General features: G+C 37.9%; 1 protein-coding gene across 2 annotated transcripts; it reads right to left on the bottom strand.

Annotated features, from left to right (window-relative positions):
• Positions 1-283: 283 nt before the first annotated feature.
• Positions 284-22,032, bottom strand: arhgef7b (Rho guanine nucleotide exchange factor (GEF) 7b). 2 transcript variants are annotated; one of them, XR_009927958.1, is made up of 23 exons: positions 21,842-22,032; positions 19,742-19,825; positions 15,275-15,359; positions 14,722-14,846; positions 14,245-14,449; positions 11,748-11,839; positions 9,174-9,268; positions 8,793-8,888; positions 7,841-7,963; positions 7,563-7,701; positions 7,314-7,373; positions 6,764-6,910; positions 6,553-6,639; positions 6,099-6,177; positions 5,470-5,606; positions 5,133-5,357; positions 4,946-5,039; positions 4,513-4,602; positions 3,320-3,416; positions 3,054-3,108; positions 2,370-2,771; positions 2,154-2,168; positions 284-571 (listed from the first exon to the last, which is right to left on the bottom strand). XR_009927958.1 is itself a non-coding variant. In XM_062445531.1 (21 exons), exons 1-21 carry the CDS (start codon positions 22,004-22,006, stop codon positions 2,649-2,651), a joined length of 2,403 nt encoding a protein of 800 aa, XP_062301515.1. In that variant the 5' UTR covers positions 22,007-22,032; the 3' UTR covers positions 2,160-2,648. The 2 variants fall into 2 exon arrangements, 1 of the variants encoding a protein (XP_062301515.1); XM_062445531.1 differs by lacking the exon at positions 284-571 and having other exon boundaries at positions 2,160-2,771.
• Between the last annotated feature and the right edge of the window lie 2,281 nt (positions 22,033-24,313).

Genomic DNA, 24,313 nt, shown 5'->3' with positions numbered 1-24,313 from the left:
TTTAAGTGTCTACAGCTGAAAATATACATAAATGTATTCATGCATATACAGTACAAACTCCACCCTCAATATCCTTTTAATTTAGGCTGAAATAAATGACTTAAATAATACCTTGTATTTTTAGAAACATTACTTGCAAAAAAAAAACACATCCTGAATTTTAGTGGGTTTTGTTGTAAGTATGGTTTGAATGCTTGTATATATTATCTGCGAAGTGATATAGACTACAAGAGTCATGAGTTTCAATGTTTTATTCACAGACAGACAAATGGGTGAAATAAATAAGAGGGAAGGGGGGTCATTCTCCTCATTGTAACTACTGTAATCATCTTCATCACAGTAACATTGAAACACACAATATTTACTGTACATCAGTCACTTTCAGTTAAATACATAAGTTAAGAGTCATACTCCATTCTATAGCTTACAATTGTGTGGTTTCTAGTTTCACTAATATTTAATTTGCAAGTAAAGTCGTTAAGCTTAATAGCTTCAGCAAAAGAATATTTCTTCTCCCCAAGGCACGCCTCCTGATGTTCATGAGGAAATGCTGCTTTTCTGTACAAATCATCTGCAGTGTGATCAACCAGGTCAAGTATAGAAAATAAGTGTTATAAATCAAAAGCAGTTAAGAATAAAAACACAATCACAAATATAAAAATAAGAAATCATTCTACAGTAAGTTGCATATTGACATCATAAAAATCATGGTTGTATTGCTTGGACTTTGGTCTTGGAAAAGAAAAGTGTTGAGCTGATGAACTGAATTTTTTATTTAGATCCTGAATGATGAAATTAAACTAAGAGGAGCTATAAAAATGCACTATGATTGTATTTTTTATTGAATTATTTGGACTGTTGAATCAACCAAACTGACCTAGTACTTAAAAAAAAAAAGTATTATAAACTAAAAATGCCATTTGCAGATTTTATTTGATGACATATTTTCCTGATCATGTATTTGAAGTTGTTATTGACTGATTGATGAAGTGAGCAGGATGTTACATTACAGTATGCTGCATTATATGCTGCTAAAAGACTTCTGGCATGTTTTCTTCTATACTTACTTTATTATCTTCATCCAACAAATTGCTGGTAAAGGAGTTCAGTTCTGGTTGTTTAAGGGTTCGTGTGGCTTAAAAATACAGTTTATAGGACAAACATTTCTCTGTTATCTTTATATCATGTGACATGCTTCCATAATAGCAACCTAAGCCATGTGGATTTGTTTGAGGTCTGTTTCTCTCTCTATATATATACATATATAATAGAAATGCCCATACTATCCTGTTATCTGGACTTTTATGTTTTCTGTAACTTCAAATGCTTTGGAAAGTATGTCACATGCATAACTATATTTGAAAATAACGCAATTCTAAACTCATGTTTCCTGCATTTTAAAATATTGCTTTGAGGGTCAATTAGCAAGAATATGAAATCTGAAAGTTGAGACTCCCTGATGATCATAATATTTCCTGAGAAAATCTCTCTCCAGCTTCCCTTTAACACGAACAGAATGATTTTCCATTTATTTCATATTGAGATGTTTCTGTATCATTTACACTTTACATTAGATCAGTCCTTTTATCTTTAGCGTCAGCCTCCACACAATGATTTGTATGCAGAAGTGGAATAACTGTCAAAAAATGAATCAACAAAGATATTGAGATTTAGTCAGGTTCTCTGGAGCCACTCACTGGTAGTTCATCTATCTAGGTTTATAAACTTAATCAAATAAAAATACATATTATTCAAAATAAGTAAAATATTTGGTGCCTTCTATATATCACCTCAAGTCTTGTTTTGGCATGTTGATCCATTAAATAATATGGTGATCTATTAAATCATAGCTGTTATACTTTTCAAACCAAAATTCAACCTGAATAACACACAAGGTCACTCCCAGTAATAAGTGCTGGTAAATGCAGGTTTAGTTTAAAGATGTAGTGACTGAGCACGCTCACTGAACTAAAAACAGAATGCCCTATAACATTTTGTTTTTATACCAATAGATTATTAGACTGTGAATCAACACCATGTATCATAAAATACAATTTAAATGTTGATTTTCATAATAATTTGATGATTTAACATAAAATCTATTGACTGTGAAAAGTGTGAAAAAAATGTATATTTAAATTTCATTCACATACCGTTATGATTTCTTCCTGAAACATATAAACAAATGTAGTGTTCTTAATCATGCATTAGGTCAGTAAAACAATACTGAAATATTATACTTAATGCTCATAATTGCAGTGATGAATGAAAGATGTCGTTACAATTAAACAACAAAAGTAATTCTTCTTCTGCTCTGAAGATTAAAAAAAGAAAAGGGGACATACAGGAAGTGATGTCGTAATGCCTACCAGCTCATTTGATTTCACAGCTTTATGGTCAGTTGGGATGGTTTTGCTGATGGCTGGCAGGCATTTTCTCTTGGTCCACAGTTTGGTACACAGGTCACTGAGAAGTTCAAAGCAAGTGGAAATGGTGAAGAGATGTTGAATGTCAGCATTGGCAGCTTCTGTCCATAAATATCATTATTGGCCATCAGATCCCACACAGGTGGAACAACAGTTCTTAAGTCATTTGGTCATTTAAAAGTCAAATTGGTCTTGTCCATGATGATCAGACATATCTTAATCTCAGAGGTTAGTCTCATCCCAGGTTGGATCGTTCATGTTCTTCAGTACTCTCCTTATGATCCTCTCCAGCTCCTTCCTCGCTCGCTGCTCCTCCTCCAGCGTCCTCTTCATCCTCTTGTTGTCCTAGAGGAAGAGAGGAAGTGAGAAGTACAAAGACTGATCTTTTAGCTTGAGCGGTGATAGCTGGTGTGGTTAAACGAATAAAGACAGGAACACCAAGTAGGAACAACATAACAATTGGCTTTTAACCAAGAAGAATTGTCCTTAATTAATAATGCAATTTAAAACCATTAATATCATCCCTATCAACACCTCTATGTGTTCTTGGACATCAGTTTGAACCCTGTACAGTAACTGATGATAGTAAGACGTCCAGGTTAGGAATGAATTAAACTGCAGACTCACCTGTTTGAGCTCCTGAACTTCATCTTTCAGACTGTACACGGTGTCCACCAGACTCCTGCAGGATCAGAACAGCTTTACTTTACTATAACACACACACATACTGCACCATGATAAGGACAGTGGTATTGTATCACTGAATGCTGTATTCTTTTATTTTCTGCTGCAGCATCTCTTTGTCCCCGCAGGGCTCACTATCACAGCCTAAATTTTGCACACATTAAGCATTCACCACACACCTAAACACACCTTCATCTCACGTCTCTCACCTCTCCTCCATTACAGTTTGTCCGTTGCTCCTGGTCTCCTCCACAATAATCTTCTCTTCCTCAGGGAACAACATGTGAACATCCTTCCTGCTGGAGCCTGATCGAGCAAAAGAAAAAAGTGTAAGTTATTAAACGAAACACAATACAACAAATACAAAAACACGAGTGCACGAACATTTAATTTTTGAAGAACCCTGCATCGAAAGAGGAATGACATTACAGAGGGGCTCAGAGACTAATGGGGTGTCTTACGAACTACAAGCAAGCAAACGCTGAATGATAGTGAACAATGTTAAAACTGTCAGTATCAACACTTTTTTTTTGGTCCACCTGCTTGTTTTGTTTGCATGCAGTCAAATACACAACCAGCCTACTGTACTATGTACTATGGGGCAGACGCTTACTGAAGTGGGAATCACAAAGACAAACACTATGTATGCACATCACATACACTTATACACACAGTAGGTGAAAGATACGGGCAAAAATATGCAGATATGCAGTGTAGGTCTATCAACACTTGTAAGCTAGCTGGTTTGCCAGTATGTCTGCGGTTTGCGACACCAATATCTTACGAGAAAATGAGGCAGTCCTGTAACTATGGGCGTTCCATAGACTGTCATAATCCGAGTCCTCTGACTGGTCAGAACATGGCAGGTTTCCAGGGAAACCAGTCACGGTGAGGCTGTTGTCAGCGAGCACATGGTTGTGCATGAGGTCAGTCCCTTGCCAGGCTGTACCATAAAGTAACGGGCAATAGACGGGGGTTGGGACAAACCATATTAAGAATGTGGACCGAAAATTTAAAAATAAAAGATTATGAAATTCAAACCAAATGTCAAACACAGGAGGATATAATGGTTGGGTGGGATAAACCATATTGGATTTGGGACAAATAAAGGGTTGCATTTCATGTCACACAGGAAATTGGTGAAAGATGTAAAGATGTGAAGAGACATGGTGGATAATAAATAAAACAAACAAAGACAGAGGAATGAAGGGATGACATAAAAGAGAGAAGAGAGAAAACATTGTTAGAGCTGAAAGCAGAGAAGAAACTGGTTAGCAACAAGACAGACAGCAGTGTTTGAGCAGGTGTGTTCATGACAACGTGTTTATGATGATTTAATATACAGTATGAATGTATTGACACGTCTGTGTGTGTGCGTTAGTGTGTGTGTTTGTGCACTCACTGGAGTTGAGAGTCTGCCGTGTCTTAGCGCTGGTACAGTAGGCCTCAATCACTTTCAGTATCTGAGCGTCCTCCTCTAGAGCTGCCGTACCTGAGAGACAAGAGAAGAGGCCGGTGAGATGGTATAAAATCCCTAAATGCTGCCAAAAGAGGACTTACACACTCTCTTGTACAGTTTGTTGGATTTTTGTGTAAGTAAGGTAACATACATTATCCTTTTAAAGCCTGAACTTCTACTGCAGATGTGGGCAATTTGGTATTTAGTTTGTGAATATCTGAGGTATTTAAATTGTTAAATGTAATGAATCGTATTGAATCAGACCAGACAGTTTTTGGGGCTGTGACTGTGATATGAATTTACACAAATGTAACAAGTTTCATTAAAGTTTGATTTGACCAATAATGAAAAATAAAATAGTGTATTTTTTACTTACTCTTTCTGACAGTGAAGTCTTCTTCTGAGGGTTTCCTCTCTGGCTTCCTCTTAGGGAGCAGCTTCTTCATATTCTTAGGGCTCTTACTTATATCCTACAAACAAAGAGTGTGTGGAAATGTAATTTTAATTCTTATTTCACACAACTCAGCACACAGAAAATATTTCAACACAATAATTACTATTACCTCCTTGTTGGAGATAGCAGCGGAGGGCCGCAGTGGAGGCGCAGGGCGAAGGCAGCTGAGACTCCAGGGTTTGGGGGTACTCGGAGGCTCCAAGGGGCCCCACATGGGGCTGTTGCTGAGGCCTGTCCCAAATGATGAAGGATGGGGAAGAGTGTGGTAGGTGTGTCCGCTGCTCCCTGCACGAGACTCTGAGTGTCTGGAAGGAGTGATGGGGTTGGAGGGCAACTGGGAGGAAGAGAGGGGTGAGAAGGTAACAAGGGAGGAGAGAGAGATAAGGTGGATGAGGATCAACTGACTAACTGTTTGATTGAGTTCTTCTTTAGAAAAAAGGACTTACTGTGTGACAGACAGACTGAGTCCTGTGTGAGTGTCTTTGCGTGGCCGAAGTGTGTGTGTGTTTGGTGAGAAGGTCCAGCCAGTCTTGTAGATCTTGCTGACTGTTGCACGCCACCTGCATCCGCTCGCACTGTCCACCTGAACAACAACACACATACACACAAACAAATGTATAGATGTGCACAAAAGCATGAGGAAGACACACAACTGTCACATTTGATCAAAAGATAAAAGTGGGCAAGTTTGGGAAAGACTTTGTTTATCCAAAGAATATTTCTTACAGTAGACTAGTGATTTCTTACATTTCCTGTAATGCCTTTACACAACATGCAGGGAAAGGGCATCCACTTCTAACTTCGCGATGGCAATAATGCATGTTTTTACCACACTGAGATGTTTTCTGGTGAGATTTCTAACCCGACTATTATTTTGCACTTTTAACAGCTACAGATGACATTATAAAGGAGTATAAATTCACCAACAGCCAATAGGACACAGCCTGGAAACCAGTTTAGCCTGGAACCTTGCAGGCGTAGAGTGTGAGGATACTAAAATCATAATGGTGTGATGTAGTCTTGTGTTCAGTAGGAATGAGAAGGGTCTACAAGATAAATGAGAGAGAGGGCTGACCAGATATTTCAAAAGCATTCTTCAGGTTTTCTCCATCTTCTATTCTGGAGATGAGCATTCCTGACAGAGACATCTTCCCCTACAGAGACACACACAAACACACAGTGTTAATTGTTACTTAATGGATAAGAGAGCAGAGCTTATAATGTACACACACTGAAACTTTCTATACCTACATTATAAAAGTGTTTTTCACCCTATGTAACTAAGTGAACATACAAGGGTGTAATTTCCAGGGGTGTCACTCTAAAATCCTTCTAACATTGTCCCCTGACTGTCCAGCAGCTAATATCCAGATGAGAGAAGAGAGATGATAAAAATATTGATATACACATCTGGGTCATCCTTAAAATATCACTGTGTGCTCATAGTAATAATCTTTACTAGCAGCAGGAGAGATGTATTAATGTTTCACTGAGTTTTTTAGGGTTGAAAAAAGCACATGAAAACGTACCTGGTAGATGAATCCGCTCATCCTCAGGCTTGCAGAAAGCACGAGTAGAGTGTGAGGGAAGAGGATGAGGTAGCGTTCATTTAACTCCTAAAAGACAAACAAAGAATCTCTTACTTATACTTCCATGGTCACTCAAACTCAACAGTCTTCTTTATACTTGAGAGACAACAGAGAAAAATGTCTCAGAGTGTAGTTTAGTTGTGATCGATACCTGACAGTTCTGGGTGTGGACCGTGACCTGGGACATGTGGAGAACAGGGCCGAGGGTTCTGATGTCATCCCCCTCCCAATTTCTGATTGGCTCGGTTAAAATCTGTAACTCCAGGTCCTTCTTCTTCCTCACCTCCTGGCACTGAGCCTGGACACACAAACATGAAACAATCAAAAAGACTGAAATGTGCAGAAATTCAGTGAGATATTTCCTGTTGTCTGTTAGCTGGTGTGATTACACATAAAGATTACTGTCAGTGATGCTTCATTGAAATAATAAAATGTGTTGTGCTTCGCTCTATAAACACAAATGTCTTTTCACACAGTTCAGGAACAATTTTCATTTATCTAAATACACTTACCATCATTTTTAAAGAGTTTCCTTTACATTACTTTTTTTTTTTTTTGGCTTTTCAAAGATACACTCTGATGTTTTATAAGTGCTAAATGTGGTACAGTTAGTGGTAGTGACTGCAAAACAAAAAAAACCTTTAAAAGCATATTGAAAATCTCATGCAAGCCATGTGTGTTTGTGTTTGTATGTGTCTTACTGCAAGGGTCTTAAAGGACATCATAGAAGTGTGGAGGTCAGCTCTGTCAGGGTGCTGGTCCTAAAATAAAAAAAAACATGAAAATGAAGAAACAATCCCCAACGAAAACACCATCATTTGTTTTCAGAAAACAATTATCTGTCATCGGTTGATTGGTAAGAGTCAGTCAGTTAATATTTATCTGTGGTTTTACTGAATAACATCAGTCGCCTATTATCACCATATAATGTGTCAGAGATTCTGGCTAACCTCCATGTGTCTCTCCAGTTCTTTGAGCAGGGTCGGGTATCTCTCCAATCTCGTGAAAGGTTTACTCAGACTGGTGGTCAGGGTCAGGATCCCTGGACTGGACGCCCCCTTTGACTCCATGTACTCCCCCAGCTCCTCACTGTGATACACACGCACACACACAGAGATAAGCATACAACACGCTGTATATTCAAACATGTTATTATTTTCTCTTTTAGGCAGAGAGTTTTATTTTGTGGTTGATACAACCTGCACACACAGTATTTCTGTGACTGTACCTGTGTTGGGTGAGTACATTGACAGCAGCTGGATGGGTGGAGCAGTAGGCCACATAGAGGATCTTCGTCTGGGGCATCAGACTCAGGAAAAACCCTCCTATCCTCTGCTGACCCTCTGGGAGTCTGCAAAAAGACAAGGGACATGTTAGACTGGATTACAACAGCCATATTTTATTATGGATATAAAGCTCTGAATTTATGATAAGTGTGGGATTCTGCATTTAAGACTATCTTGGTTCCTCTTCTACTACACTGGTACCATGGTGACTAAAACCGAATAATTAATTATTAATACTCAAATAATGTGTGTTAATTTTTCACTTTAAAACATGAACTTTTCTTGAAAGAGACACCGGCTGCCTTTTGCTGCACTGCACTGACCAATAGACTGTGTTACTTTAGTCTACCACTAGATGTCTGTGTTGCCATAATAACTGCCTACATTCACACTCAGAGTATTGCCTGACAAACAGGATGTCAAAATTGTTGTGTGGATTTTAGAGGATACTGAAACATGTAATGTAACAGATAAAAGAACAAAATAATTGTTGGAGCCCTGGAGTTAAACTGTACTCAGAAAATGCAGATACATAAACTATTAAGCATGTTCTATCTATACATAAGTTATCTTTGAGTAACACCTATGGTAGGAAACCTGTTACTGTGTCATTGTGAAAATAGAGCTTTTAATGTTTAAAGGACTAGTGTGTCATATTTAGTGAATTCTAGCGGAACAGTCTTTGCAGTAATGGAAAATAACATTGCAAGTATGTTTTAATTAGTGTATAATTCAATGAATATAAGAATCATTGTGTTTTAACCTCAGGGCCAGATGTCACACATATTAAACACACTGGTCCTTAAATACATTTGAACTTGTTCCAAAAAAGCTCTGTTTTAGGCAGGTATTATGAGCACATTTGTAGTACACAAAGAAGAGGGGTGCACTGACTTTGTGTGCTCCTCCAAGGACTGAACCAACATCTGCTGGAAGGTTGAGATCTCCTCCAGATTTCCCTGAATGTGACTGATGTCAACACTGCTGAGTCTGCATCAACAGAGGAGAGAAGAAGAAAGAATAGTACAAACAAATCAATATATTTGCCAAGCTGTAATATAGAGGGATGGTTATTTGTGTACAATGAATTTTCTTATATGTGTATATGTCCTAGTATATAATATCCAGTATGTATCTGAGACTATGATACTTGTGTCAGATATTCTGTGCAAGTTGGACAGCTTCTGTTAGTATAACAATAGATATGCTGCTGTGTGTGCCTTCAAAATCCTGTACTGTTGAATAAAACAATAACCGGTGTAAAAATAACTCCACCTGTCTGTGGGGTGGAGTGAACGCAGGTATGATCCCAGGAGACTCTGTAGCTCCCTCGAATATTCAGTCTCTGTTTCCAAGATGTTCTGTAGGACCTGACACACACGAACACACACACACACACAAACACACACACACACACACAGAGACACACACACACACTTCTATATTATTTACAGTGGATGATGTAATGAATGAGTAATGGAAAGGGATATAAAAACAGTTTTACTGTGTGCTTTTACCCATAAAAAATCTATATTCCCATGACAATTGTCACGCAACTTTATTTTACAGGTCTCATATTTTCCTTTAATTAAGTAGAAAATAAATGATATTTAAGAGCTGAAATTAGCTGATGAAGCAATGTTGAGTGATGGAAAATTAACCTTTCTCTTTAAAACAAAAATGCCAAAAATGAGTTACAGCTTCTCCAATGTGAAGATCTGCTGCTTCTCGTTGTTTTGTATCATTAAACTCAATATAGTTGGCCAGACAAAGCAAGTCAATGCATAATTTAAATATAATACGTTATTTCATAATATTATCATTAAAGGGGCATTCATTAATCCTAGAGTAGCAAGTCTGACTTGTAAATTAAGACAGACTCTTCTACTGGAGCTTTCTGTATTCATGTGTTAAAACTGTGATGAGTATCAGACTGGCTGAATCTGAAATGTCATTATCTGCTTGACAAAAACATCCCCAGTGTCCACCATTAATGTAACATCAATCTATTACCACATTTCCGAAAGTAAGATAAGACCCAAACACAGCATCTGGTGAGTTGAAATAACTCCACTGGGAAGTGTATTTTGTAATAAGCTAATGGAAAGAGAGCGATCAGATCCTGCGGGGGCTGAAACACTGTCTCGAGTAGCTTTCAATGAGTCTGACTAGACAGGCTAATTGGCTCTCAACAATATCAGAAACCTTTGATATTGCGGTTTCGGGTGATGACACATAAGTAAAAGTTGAACTTCAGATAAGACAACTCCCAACACTGATCAATAATTCATTTCTTATCTATTTTCCTTTTTGATTAAAAGTGTGGATGCCCAAGAGGACACAGAGTGGATGTGAGTGCAAGAATATAGTGAAAATATGAGTATTTTAAACAAAAAGGTAGACAGACTACACACACACACTCATAAAAAAGCCTAAAGCATGCATCTTATTTTTATACATGCTTCTGTTCTGAAGCTTTTTGGGTGAAATCCATTGAGGAAAGAAAAAAGAGCTTTTGTTTATAACTTTTTTTTCTGGACATTTCTGTCTGGGAACAGTGTTGACTTCAGGCGCGGTCTGTCTGTATGTGAGAGAGAGACTCAGGTACTCCAACCAAAGATGGACTGCCTAGGGAGACTGTGGCAGCTTGTTGCATTATTAAAAATACACACAAACACACTCTCGCTCTCTCTCTCTCACACACACACACACACACACACAAACACACACACCGACAGCAGCAACCCTGGGGCAAGGCTGCCCCAGAAACCACTGGAATGGAAGAGATAACCTACATTACATCTGCTGCACTCACACACACACATGCAGAGAGGGAGCCCTGCATGATCCACAAATTATAACATGCTCACATACACACACACACACACAGACATAGCAATCTACTGTAATGCGCTCCGGTCATTAATCGGGTGTGCGGATGAAAAATAATTGATTCTAACAGTCTAGTAAAGCAGGCACACATGTGACAATCATCCATTAACTCGGTTCACTCCATCAGTCTAATCCCTAAAACTGTGCCAGGAGACCCTGAAAGCATCCAAGATACAATGGAGATATTCATCCTCAAAATTCAATTATTACCTGTGAATTTACCCTCTGCATTTTTAACAGTTGAAATACACCAGACGGGAAAGAGCAAGGTTTTCTACCTGCTACACCGACTCTGCAGTTGGTTATGCAGGGTTTGGAAGCGTATCCTATATTAACTGGTACTGAACTAATGAACTAGAGGATCATGAATACACATTGATTTGATTGATTTATTTTAATGTGCAATGCTGTGTTGCCACTGATACAACGAGGTATTTATTTTTAGTTCATTTTTACACATTTCTATGTAGTTTTTAACTGATGGAGATTTGCATATCTGCTCGTAGAGGAAAAAACAATAGACCAGTCATATAAAAATATAGATTTTTACGTGAGTCAGCGCAGCAGCTTCAGTTGATTATAGTGGACGCACTCTGCAACGACTAGTGCGATCGTGCATGGTGTAATTTGGCCGTAACTTTCATCACAAAATACCAACATGTAACCTGACCTAAATTTATTCATATTTAAATCCTCATTATAAAAGTCAAAGTGAGAACCTGTAGATTTTCATCTTCGTTCCTCGGTTGAAAGGATCATTTTTGGTCATCATAAAATAATAAGCAGGGTCCTCACACACACACACACACACACACACACACACACACACACACACACACACACACACACACACACACACACACACACACACACACACACACACACACACACACACACACACACACACACACACACACACACACACACACACACACAGTATTGTCAGAGTGTGCTCACCACATTGTAGTAGGTCTTGCTGATGATACTGGTGTCAAAACCTTTAGGGGGACTTCTCAATGTCCCAGACTTTGGCTTGTCTGATGACTTGTCTACAAAGCAACAAAGAGAGAGAGAGAAAGATTCAAACACCATGAACAGATGGACACAAGATCAACATGTAAGATGTTGCAACAAGTTATATTCAATGCCCTCTGGATTTCTCGGTCAGAGTGATGTGTTTTGCTTGCTCATGTGGGAATGTTGGGTCTCTTTATAAATTAAAACTTGAAGAGTACGGTTTAGAACCTGCTCTATGTGTAAAGTGCCTTGAGATAACTTTGTTGTGATTTGGCGCTATACAAATAAAGATTGATTGATGATTGATTGATTTTATGTTTCGGTTTGAAATGAAATAAAAAGATCACAGTAGTCAGTGAGCAGTAACAACCACCACAGCTGAGCAGGCAAAGATCAGAGTGCAACCTATAAAGCTATAAAGAGTACGGTTTAGAACCTGCTCTATGTGTAAAGTGCCTTGAGATAACTTTGTTGTGATTTGGCGCTATACAAATAAAGATTGATTGATGATTGATTGATTTTATGTTTCGGTTTGAAATGAAATAAAAAGATCACAGTAGTCAGTGAGCAGTAACAACCACCACAGCTGAGCAGGCAAAGATCAGAGTGCAACCTATAAAGCTATAAAGAGTACGGTTTAGAACCTGCTCTATGTGTAAAGTGCCTTGAGATAACTTTGTTGTGATTTGGCGCTATACAAATAAAGATTGATTGATGATTGATTGATTTTATGTTTCGGTTTGAAATGAAATAAAAAGATCACAGTAGTCAGTGAGCAGTAACAACCACCACAGCTGAGCAGGCAAAGATCAGAGTGCAACCTATAAAGCTCAACCTTTATAAAAGCACATAAAAGATAAGATAATTTTGCCTAAACTGTGTAATTTAAAAAGAAAACACACAAAGTTTTTTTCACTGTCATACACAAATATAAAACTAAAACTATATTTGTAGTAAGAATGAATGTGGTAGTGTGTCTCAGGGCAAAAAACCTCACATATAAAGTCCCAATGTTTTCTAACTGCAGGACAATGTCGTGACTGTTACATCAACTGTATGTAAGACAGCCAATGATTGAATACTCGAATTTACAAACCCCAAAATGTCACATCATTTCACTGTCCTGGTTATTGTTATTTCAGCAGTGTATTGCCAATAATCACGCATTCTGTCCAACCTCCAGTTCACTATGCTCCTTTGCAACCATTGCTATGTAAAGCCAGAAGACTAATAAGCATAATCTACATTATGGGTAGCTTAATGTACTTTTAAGATCTATCTGACACAGTGTATAAAGAGCAGAGACAGATATTCTTTTCCAGGCTTTTCCTTTGTGCTGGAGAGTAATATGACCAATAACTGGTTCATTAAATAGGAGCATAATAACTGCTATATATCCTATAGTTTTTGCCTTCCATGTTTGTGACACAGATTCAGTCTTAAAAATAATGATTTATGTCAGTAAATCATTAACTGTTAACTTGACAACCAACCACCACCACCACCATGCTGTAAGTCTGGGTTTCCCAAGTGCAAGCCTGCTATCCTACACATCAAACCCTCACTGGCCATATGAATTGACTGCCACTCCTCAGTGCACTGGTTGTTGTTTTCACCTCCAAACTTGAGGTCAGGAAGTTCCTTTCTATACTGCAGCTCTGCAACTTCCTGTCTTTGTGTGCTTGGGGGGCTTCCTTCCGTTTTTCCTGCCTTCCCTCCTCAGAAAGCTGCACAACTAAACCACACAATCAAATGAGCCACAAGGATATGGCTCTCGCTGAAAACACAGGGGGCAGCAGCTAACAGCCTCGTGAACACTCACAAATGATAAATAAATACATCTTTTCAATACTTCCCTCACAGAAAACGTACATTTAAATAAATATATTACTCAAGTGTTTAGGTCAATTACAACACCCGTTTTGTGCACAAAATCTTGTTTTCTTATCTTTATTTATATTGTGAACAAACCTAACAGTTGACAAAAATCTATCCCAAAGGCTTAAATGCCTTCATCTCCTCTCTATGTACCTACAGACTTGTTAACATAGACTCAAGGTCTTTGAATTTAACGCCTCAAAAGATTAGCAGACAGGCTGCTTAAAAAAAATCCTTAAATTAAGTTATTAAAATCCATGATCCCTAATTATTTAGGACTTCATTTAGTCTTCAAAGGGGAATTTGTGATCTAAACTTACAAGCAAAAATACTAACCGCACACAAATTAGCTTGTGGTCACTATGTGTTTAAAGGAAGTTCTGGTCAATTTAATTCCTTTAAGACACCATACTACGAGTAAAAGAGCTCAGTTAGTTATGATCAGTAAGAACAGATACAGTATATGATGTAGTATACAGTGGTATGTACTTTATCTCCATACTGTAATGAACAATGACAGAGAAAATATTGATGCTGAAGCAATAAGAGTTGCACCCACCGCTTCCTTTCAGCTCCCGTACATAGTTACTGGGAAACCACCCAGTCTTGCCATTGAACGAGCCCTCCCACCAGCCCCCATCCTCCTGCCGCATCACACTGATGATGTCGCCCTTTGAGAAAGAGAGTTCGTCCTCATTGGTCTGCTGGAAGGCAAAGCGCGCCTTGACCAGTATATGGCCACACCCACTGCCTTCAGACATGTCCTGGGGGAAAAAGGAGAACAAGGAAAACAGAGGTGACTTCATTGGTGGATGATGTACCAGCTAGATGTATGAAAACAGATAAATGTGAGCTTATTTACAAGGTGTGGTCATAGAGGAGCCTGCACTGTACACAAGCAAGCTCTTCAGAAGATGATATCTGAGTTTTCATAATAGACTTATATCAGCTTTTTATATCCAACCCTGATCTGCTTTTGTCTACAGTACTGTCATTACTTGTGATTTGTGTTGGTGTCGTCACCATGGTAACCCACCAGGCTGCGGTACTGAGGCTGCAGCAGTTTGGAGGAGCGACTCTGAGTGTTCAGAGAATCAAACGACTTGATCCTCAACGTTGACGAGTGCGGCACACACACGCCGTCTCCAGGAACGCCTAAATCTGCACACAGTGATTCAATTAACAGTCTAGTTCAACATTTCAAATATCTTTAATTCATTAGAAATCTCAGTAAAGATAATGATACTAAAAATTGGCCTAAAGAGCATTTACTGTATGAAAACAAAATTATTCTGTATGATATAAACAGTTAATTATTAATATATTATACATTAGTTCTCCATATTATACTAATAGATGCAGTATTATTAAGAATAAAACTATTAATGTCGAACAAAAACAACGTAAACTGGACAGACAAATTCCTAAAAAATAAGACTGCAAACATCAAATTTTAAAAAGTGGGCCTTAAAACAGACACAATGTAACATAAACACACACACACACACACACACACACACACACACACACACACAGACACACACACACACACACACACACACACACACACACACACACACACACGTTACCTTCAGTCGCTTTGTTGAGGGCGACCAAGGAGTTTAGGACCTTGGAGAAGTTCAGTCCCTGCAGGAGGTCATTGACCTCAAAAGGCTAAAGGAAGAAATCAGAATAAAGAATATGAAATCAATTTTAAAAGAGCAAGAAAGCGTTGATGCAGAAGCGAAAAGATGAAACACGTACACACATTCATAATATATTAATGGAGCATGACTTCCTGACATTTTCATGCATGCGTCTCCCACAGAGATGTGATGATCAATAGGAAGGATGACACCCACCACCGCTTTCTGTTTAGAACAATAACGATTAAACTACCAAAAAATCATATTTTTAGAAGTGATGGTTTTGTTTCTTTAAACATTCTTCTTATTTTGGTTGCATTAGTATGAACATACATTATGTGGATGTACGTCAGGCTGAAAATGAAGAAACCCTGACTTTAGTGGGGGTTTACATCTTTGCTCCAACTGCAGTCTGGAGCAGGATTACTTAAAGTCTGAGCTCCCCCTTGTAATCTCCCCATCTCACACACACACACACACACACACACACACACACACACACACACACACACACACACACACACACACACACACACACACACACACACACACACACACACACACAATCAAAATACCTCCGAAGCTCCTAATCTTGTGTATACAACACATTGAAAGACTTCTACATTCCCAAGGCGTGAAGGTAGAGCTATCTGGGGTGTGACAGTCAGTCAGGACTTTAATTTTTTTAATTAAAAATTATTTCAAATTAAATGATGAGAGCAGATACAAACAATAATTCTACACTTCTAAACAAATTGGATTCCTTAAATTTAACGACAAAACTTTAATGTCGCCTTACTTTTAGGAATCTACTTGGTTTGAATTAAATACATGGGCTGATTAGTAGTCAAAGCAGCATGGACTCAGCTGTGAAGTAATACACACTTTCACCTCTCCAACTGGCACTGGACCAAGATACAGTAAGACTTTGCTGCAGTAGAAAAGTACCAGAGCTGATTCTTTTTACATTAGCTGCTTCCAAGGTACAACAATGTCTCAACAAGTCTTGATCAATCCTGAAATCTGAAGCCGTATTTGGCATGTCAGAGAGGAAAATAGCTTCTCACATAACAATCTTACAGTAATAGCTCACTAATGGAGCAATAGTGCATTTGATATTGAAATATTAGATGAAATCACATTGATCCCTGGAATAAATTGGTACATTTTATGTGATATATTTATCATTACGTGAGCAACGTTATCCTGTAAATGTCTCTGCTTCAGCACATTCATTTCAATTACAGTGTTGCTGCTCTGCTGATGTCCAATATTATAATAATAATAATAATAATAATAATAATAATACTACATTTTATTTATAAAGCACTGTACATTTCCAAAGCTAAACTCAAAGTAATAGATTATTTATCATTAAGATTTATTGCTCATCTTTAGGAACAAACACAAGACTGTCTTTATTTTCACATTGTTCTTCTTAAACCTGTAAATAAAAAATAGTAAATAAAACTATTATATAAAACTAAAATGAGAGTTGAAAGAACAACCCTGGAGTGAAGATCCTCTGGCCTGCAGCTGTGCGAGGCAGAGAGCACACACAGTAATCACAGCATGTTTAAAACAAACGTCTGTGATTGGTCAGACACCTAACCTCATAATAGGCAGCACTTGATTTAACGCTGCAGAGAGGGCAACCCACCCGATTAAGTTTAATTATTGGTGGAAGACAAATTCAATTGTTAACTGATTAATCGTGCGGCTGTCGCAGAGTCAGAACTCATCTCCACTCATACTGGCACTTGTCGTCCACTCTGTAATCCTACTCTATTGTAAGGACAGCCTGGCTCGCCTCGGCTTGTCCGATGACTGCCTGGCAGAATTACTACGCTGATGTCAGTCAGCCTGCTGGTAATGGAGGCCTTGGCTTCCAGCTACATGGCTGACATGCCTCTAATCAACATGATTGGAAAATCCACTGGCTGCCTGACGTGTTGCATTACATCAGCCCACCCTCTCCTCTCTCTCTCCCCTAAATCATGAATTTAAAGTGGTTTTTTTTAATAACCATCCTCATCATTACAGATGGGGCTCTTTGGGAGGTGAAAATAATTTTCCAAGTCTGGAGCAAAACCTCATTAAAAGCCTGCAGCCCAGGACTGTGTTGCATAATCTGCTCTTTTCCATTATGATTCCATGGCTTTTTCCATAGCTAAGATCAATAGTATGTTTGTGCAGTGTCATTTGGTACTACACTACTCACTAGTCCTCACTTCACCCACTCTCGAGCAGGATATAATCTGGCTTCACACACTGTTGTGCAAACACATGCACACCCTGATACTGTATGTGTTATTTTAGTCTGATAAAAATGCCAGCAGAGAAACTTTTTGTGCAGTATTGTAATTTGAATCCATTATCTTCTAGTTGATATTTGACCATTTCTGCAAGCTGTTTATTGCTTCCTGCAGGGATTTAATGTTATCCAAGTCAAAACATTCCTAAAAGAGCGTTCAGGACACAACATGATATTAAAGCTTAAGTGAAACAAAAGATAAAACAACTACAGCCTATAATCATCACCATCATAATAGACAATAACATCAATTATATACATTATCATTATTCACCTCAACAATGTCCCTGCAAAACTGATCAAAATACCTCATCCAAACTCATTTTAGTGAGAAGATTCCCTTAAATGACGATGAATCATACAACAACACGTCACAAAAATACATGTAACAAACAATCTGTGTCATATCTCTTCTTCAGAGAGGCACCAGCAACACCTACTAAAAACCAAAACAAAAAAACAGCATGTCCACATTTATCTCTGCCTTTGTTTCCATAACTACAAGTGATCCATAACTGATCCTCAGGCAGCATTAATACGTTTAAGCCTGTGATTTTGAAAACAGACATACATCTTCTTTTTTTTTAAAGGCAGCTTAACAGTGCAGATTGAACAAAAACGTATACATTCATAATAAATACCACAGTTTGTAAAGCTTCTGTAGCTCTCCCTTTCTTTATGAGACTACTCTCCACTAAGGTACCATTTATATGGTGTGTAAATAATGGCTTTAGTCTGGATACTAATGCCTTAGAGATCAGCTATAAGAAATTAATGAGAACTCCTTCTTGGTTGCTAAGTGGTTTGTTTTAAATACTAAATATGGAGACATAAAGTAAAGTGTTACTGTGATTTTCACAACCTGGCAACCCAAATGTGATCATTTTATGCTTATAGCTGATCTATAAAGCATATTGTTTACTAACTATTAATAAACCCACAGTTACAGCTTATGAAATCTTTATATATTATTATATTAGAAAGCGAGAGGAAACATTTTTCCTAAAAATTGAAGTGTGTCTATTTTCCATATGAAAATCATTTACAGTTTGTCAACTATGCATTTATCACTATATCATTGTGTTTAGATGTTTGAATGGCTAAGAATCAAACGTTTAAAGGACAAGTTCACAATTCTTCAAGTCTGTCTTGAAAAAACAGGCAAGTTCCCAAAATGACCATTAGAAGATCAATTCATAATGCACTTAAATGCGCATGATGGGGGACAAAGTCCACAGTCCTCCTTATGAGCAAAAATGTGTTTAGAAGTTCAGCTGAAACTAACATGATGCTTCCAAATGGAGCCCTCTATATGAGTCAAATCAAGTAGATAACTTTCATCATTACAGTAATTTAGTGCAAAAGTCCCTATTTTTGTTACTACCCTTAAACCTCAGCTCAACAGGGAAACACTAAAAAGGAATTTGATGCTATTAAAAACTAAATGTGGCAGATACCCACTTGATATGACTAACTCAGACTGCTGAAGCCTCATATAAACTTCACATCAACCTTTAAGCTAAATATATTTTTTGCACAAGATGACTGTGTGGACACTGAAAGCACATTTGAGGTGATCTTTTAATAGCCAGTATGCACAAGAGGGATCATTACAGCGAGGAAAACCTCTTTCACTGATATGGATACCTGACAGTGATTCTCAAACCTAGACCCTTAACTGAGAATATTTTGTTTTGCTTTGAGATGTTTTATTACAGAAAGTATATGAAACCCATGAGCAAAAATCATACATTCACTGACTGTTTCTGTGTGACTTGTGGATGGAATAATAGTGGAAATAAATGATTCCCCTTCTAGCTGGGGAGCCCCACTTTGAAAACCACTGCTTTAATGCTTTTAATGCTATTTACGGATCCTTTTACATGTGACTTAACTCGTGAATACACTGACTGGAGTAACAGCTAATCAATATCAACAGGTGTAAAGCCGCCACTGTTCTTGGCTATATAAGCTTTAAATTACGTGCTGCTTTTAAACGATAAATAAAGCAAGCTGAGGGGAAATGGCTCATCTGTTTCACAGGCTTCACACAGTGTTAGTGCATTAATAAATACATTATTGATGTGTCCACTCACCTCCACACCGAAAGCCCCGCAGCCGCTAATAAACTCGGTAATGTTCCTCTGACACTCGCTGTCGCTCCTCGGTTCCTGGAAAAACTACACACACAAAGTGACAGACATGAGTTGTAAACACTGACCCGACATATTAGGAAAACTATCGCCGGGAAACAGCCTTAGTTCAGGCGTTGCTGACTGCTGCACTTGCTGCTTAAAACGGCACCAAGCCAGCCTGAGCTATACGTCACACTTCCGGCTTCGACTTTCAGATTAAAACTTTAATTAAGAGGCGCATTAATAGGTTTTAGTTTGAAATTATCTTTTCCATAATTCTTTTTAGTTTACATTCATGTATGTTTTTTGTAGGTAGTAGTAAAAAATGCATTGCGCAGTTACAAAATATCCTAATTTTCTTTGTTTTCTAGTGTCTTTGTTTGTGCAAGTTGCCCCCAAGGGATCCTTAAAGGGATAGTCCGTATTTTTAAGGTGGAGTTACAGGAGGTGTGATTCATAGTCAGTGTATTACCTGCAGTAGATGGAGGTACTGTATTATACTATACTGCTGCAGTCAGGCGTAGGAATACACAAGTTCTGCAGTTGAGAAGATGTAGTGCCAAAAGAAAAGGTTGTCTGATGGAAAGGTAAAGCGGAGAAAATATTTTAAATATAGCATACACTTAATATGATATTGATTTTTTTTTTTTAACATATATAAGTGGGCCTTTTTAAAAGTTGCTTAGCTTCCGTGCCAGTACTCCTGCCTGCTTCTCCAAACTGGGAGCGTGCCAACCCAAATCGATTGCAGGTTATACACTGTACCTCATATAACCCTAACCCTAACCCTGAACTAGCCATGAAGCTGTTCATATAGACATAGATATAGATATAGACATAGATATAGATATATATATAGATATAGATATAGATATAGATATAGATATAGATATAGACAGCAGCCAGCATGTTTATGGCCTTATTTTGAAAGTAGCATTGTGTCTATGTGTGCTGAGTTGCAGTGGACAGAAGATCTACTATCTACAATCTGCCCGGGAAGCTGGTTAAGCCTAAAGAGGATATGACGTTGCCGGCTCATGGTCCACTGTGTGTGTGTGTGTGTGTGTGTGTGTGTGTGTGTGTGTGTGTGTGTGTGTGTGTGTGTGTGTGTGTGTGTGTGTGTGTGTGTGTGTGTGTGTGTGTGTGTGTGTGTGTGTGAGAGAGAGAGAGAGAGAGAGTCAGTACATTTTAAAGATGTACATTGAATACATAAACTGAACACATTGCTCCCTTAATTAATAGGCTACACATTGAAATACTGCATGTGTTAGTTGAATATTAGACCACAATTGCCTTCAAAGTAGTTGTGATGTCACAAATCGTGTTCATAGGTCCACCCTTTAAAATTACATTTTCAGTTAGAAAGTTTCCACTTTTAGCAGATACATGTCAAAACAGCCTTTTACAGTCAAAATCTGAACAGAAAGATCAGTCCATTCATACATTTTAAATAGAAGTAAATGTTTTAAAGTAGTCCTTTTGGCATTACAGCGTTCCAAAAAAGAATAATAATAATTTAATTTATGCAGGAATCAGGCCTCATTTACATATAACTTACTTTCTTGCCCCTTTTTTTACCCCTTCCTACCCTTAAGATAAATTAAAAGATATAGAACCTGAGAAAGAGCGACCAGAAACAATGAGGAAAAAACAATAACCAACATCATCATCATTGCCAGCAGCCTGTTTCAGTACAAAATAATACATCTATATATAGGCTAATATTTCATGTATGTAGTATTCGGCCCTTTGACTTTAGATTTATTGAAAACAAACAGAGGAAAATACGTTGTCAAATTGGAAAAGGCAAGTCTCTGATTATTTGCCAATGAATGATGTGTCATTTGGGGTTTTAATAGCTTATTGTGTTATTATTTGATATTTTGCTATTATCCCCAATACAATAATCTAGACATTTGGAATCTTAAATTCCATTGGATGTACAAGTTGCTTAGATTTATGTATTTTTAAATATATTTTATTTTCTCTGTGATGTGTTACATCCTGAATATATTTTAATTAGTTTGTTTCTTTTCTTCCACAATCCCTCCATCCACTCACTTTGTCCACCGTCCCGGGTCGGAGTCGCTCCAGCAGCCTGCACAGCACGGCTCCATCCTGCAGGGACGTCTGAAGGAAAGCTTCTGGATCGGAGATGCTTTTCTTAGGAGACTCCAGGACCCCCAGCGTTATGAGCCAGGTTACCGTCTGTTCGGCTGAATTCATGCCTGAGTCTCTAATGTCATACAACAAACAGCAGCAACAACAGCAGCAGCAGCAGCAGCAGGAGCAGGAGCAGCACTGTGGATGTCTGCGCTATCCTTCTTGTAGTGCGTCCAAAAATGAGACAGGATGGTCAGCCCCTCCTTGTATAAACGTTACAATAAAATAGAAACAAACATGGATGTGGAAATGAAGGGGAAAAAAGGTGTTTCCTTCCTTTAACAGCTCCGTATTGTCCCGCACTGCTCTGTCAAACACTGCTCTCTCTCTCTTTCTCTCCCTCTATCTCTCTCTCTCTCTCTCTGAGCGGATGTCGGCATCACTTCGCACAACTGTAGCAGAGGCACAAAAAGTCAAGCTAGACACTGTACAATACAACTTCCTTTAAGAGATTTCACAACTCAAAACCTGCTTGACTCCATTTTTGTGTAGGTAAGTACAAAAGACACACTAAAAGACCAAAATAGCTCAGATTAAAAAGCACAGAATCATCCATAGTAGTGAGAATATGTTTAAAGTGAGGGGGCGCTATGAAAAATGTACATTAGTTGTGCTTGTTTTCTGAAATGATCATGGCCCATAAAAATGTCTTCCACATCCCTTCTTCCCACAGCCTCATCATCTCTGCAGTGTTTGTAATATTAATGATTCAAAAGTCTGTCAACAAAGCATAAGACCTGGAGAGAGTGATCAAGTGAGCCATCCTACAGATCAACCCTGGAAACCATGGAAAAGTCTGTGTGGCACAGCCGAAGCAAAAACAAGAGCCAACTCCTTCCACCTGCAGGAAATATAGTGCAATAAATATGTATTCCTTAATTTCAAAAGGTAAAAAAAAGAGCTGAACAAAGGACATCTAGTGTGTAATATTATATGGGTTAAATTACGACACTATTGAAAATAAATCATATATTATTCAGTGTTATATATATTTGTAAAAATATATATCTCAAGTAATATAAAGCTGTGTATTCAACAATTTATTTAACAGCATGTCTCATTTATCTCATACACTGCAGCAGCACTAGCCTATATGTTAAAAATTATTTTATCATTCATTAATGAATAAAGTGCGCCAATAATTAATAAAAACTTTGACCAAGAAGATTTTGCCTAAAACACTGTTCTTCTTTTTTTAAATTGTAAATAATCAATTATTTTGTTCAGATATAAATATCCACAAGGCCAACAGAAACCTTATGCAGGCCTGTTATATTCAAATATCCAAAAATAAATCTTAAACCAAACAGTACCAACAATGAGTAAATCAGATTTTTTTGTTTCAGCAGCGTTTATTTTTTTTCAACTTTTACACTGAAGGCAAAAGCGTCCACTTCCTTTTTAAGCCTAGTTATTATGACGTGATTGACGCAGCAACAGCAGCACAACACAGGACCGTCCCATTGATGACTAACAACCTAATTACACCATCCAGTAGCTACAGACACACAACAGGGTCGTATTTGATGATGTCATAGATTGAAATAGACATTTAAATTCCCAAATGCCTGCAAATGAAATACACGCAGCTAGTTCCTCTCCATTTCTATAAATATGTGGCACGAGTATTCCCATGAAAACTGGTTAAGGGAAAAACAAGGCAGTATAAAACTGTTGATTTTGTTTTTAATGGCTGAGGACATTAATTCGTTCCTGTTAAACTATAGTCATTTTCTCATGTATGTTCTGACCATTTCTCACATTCATGTGACATGATGACACTCAATAAATATTGCATAAATCTATTTTTAGGAGCATAAATATTTCCCTCTTTATGGGAAATGTGTTCAACAAATTAAGAAAAAACATATTTTGGTTAAAACAGCATGAATTGTGTGTACCTTCATGTTCCAACCTGTCACACTGATGTATTTCTGCACCAAAATACTGTAGTTTCCTTAAGTGTCATCACAAACAGGAAATGACATCATTAAAGAGTTCGGCCTAAACTCTGGAATTACACCAATCATTGTACAAGAATGTATGTTCCATATTGTTGTACACTATTAGACTAGATGTTTTAAAAAAAAAAAAAAAAATAGATTTCCTTAGTGGAACAATGATAAAACACAAAGGAGTGTTTCAGATCTAGGAAGCACTGAGTGTTTTTTATGGAAAATCCGTGCATGTTGAAAAAGTGCTCATACATGATTAAACAATGTCACACAGCGTCCTCTGCTACCGGAGTAAAGGTGCATCCTGTATATCCCAATTTCCTGCAGCAACAAATCTCAGGAATTGGAAGGGCTGCGTTAAGGACTCAGGACATGAAGCTTGATTTTCCATTTGTAACGCAAAGAAAGATCCCTG

The sequence above is a fragment of the Scomber scombrus genome, chromosome 24 (assembly GCF_963691925.1).
Source record: "Scomber scombrus chromosome 24, fScoSco1.1, whole genome shotgun sequence".
Taxonomy (NCBI): domain Eukaryota; kingdom Metazoa; phylum Chordata; class Actinopteri; order Scombriformes; family Scombridae; genus Scomber; species Scomber scombrus.
Note: the sequence above shows the minus strand (reverse complement) of the source record. Positions and strands in the feature narration are given on the sequence as shown.

What these genes read in the sequence shown, in the direction of transcription:
- arhgef7b (XM_062445531.1), bottom strand. Translation starts at nt 22,006, where the DNA reads ATGAATTCAGCCGAACAGACGGTAACCTGGCTCATAACGCTGGGGGTC. An exon ending in TCCTTGGAGGAGCACACAAA is followed by an intron (nt 7,964 to 8,792) that starts GTCAGTGCACCC and finishes GTCTTTTTGCAG; the next exon opens with ACTCCCAGAGGGTCAGCAGA. An exon ending in TGTCCTTTAAGACCCTTGCA is followed by an intron (nt 6,911 to 7,313) that starts GTAAGACACATA and finishes TTGTGTGTCCAG; the next exon opens with GCTCAGTGCCAGGAGGTGAG.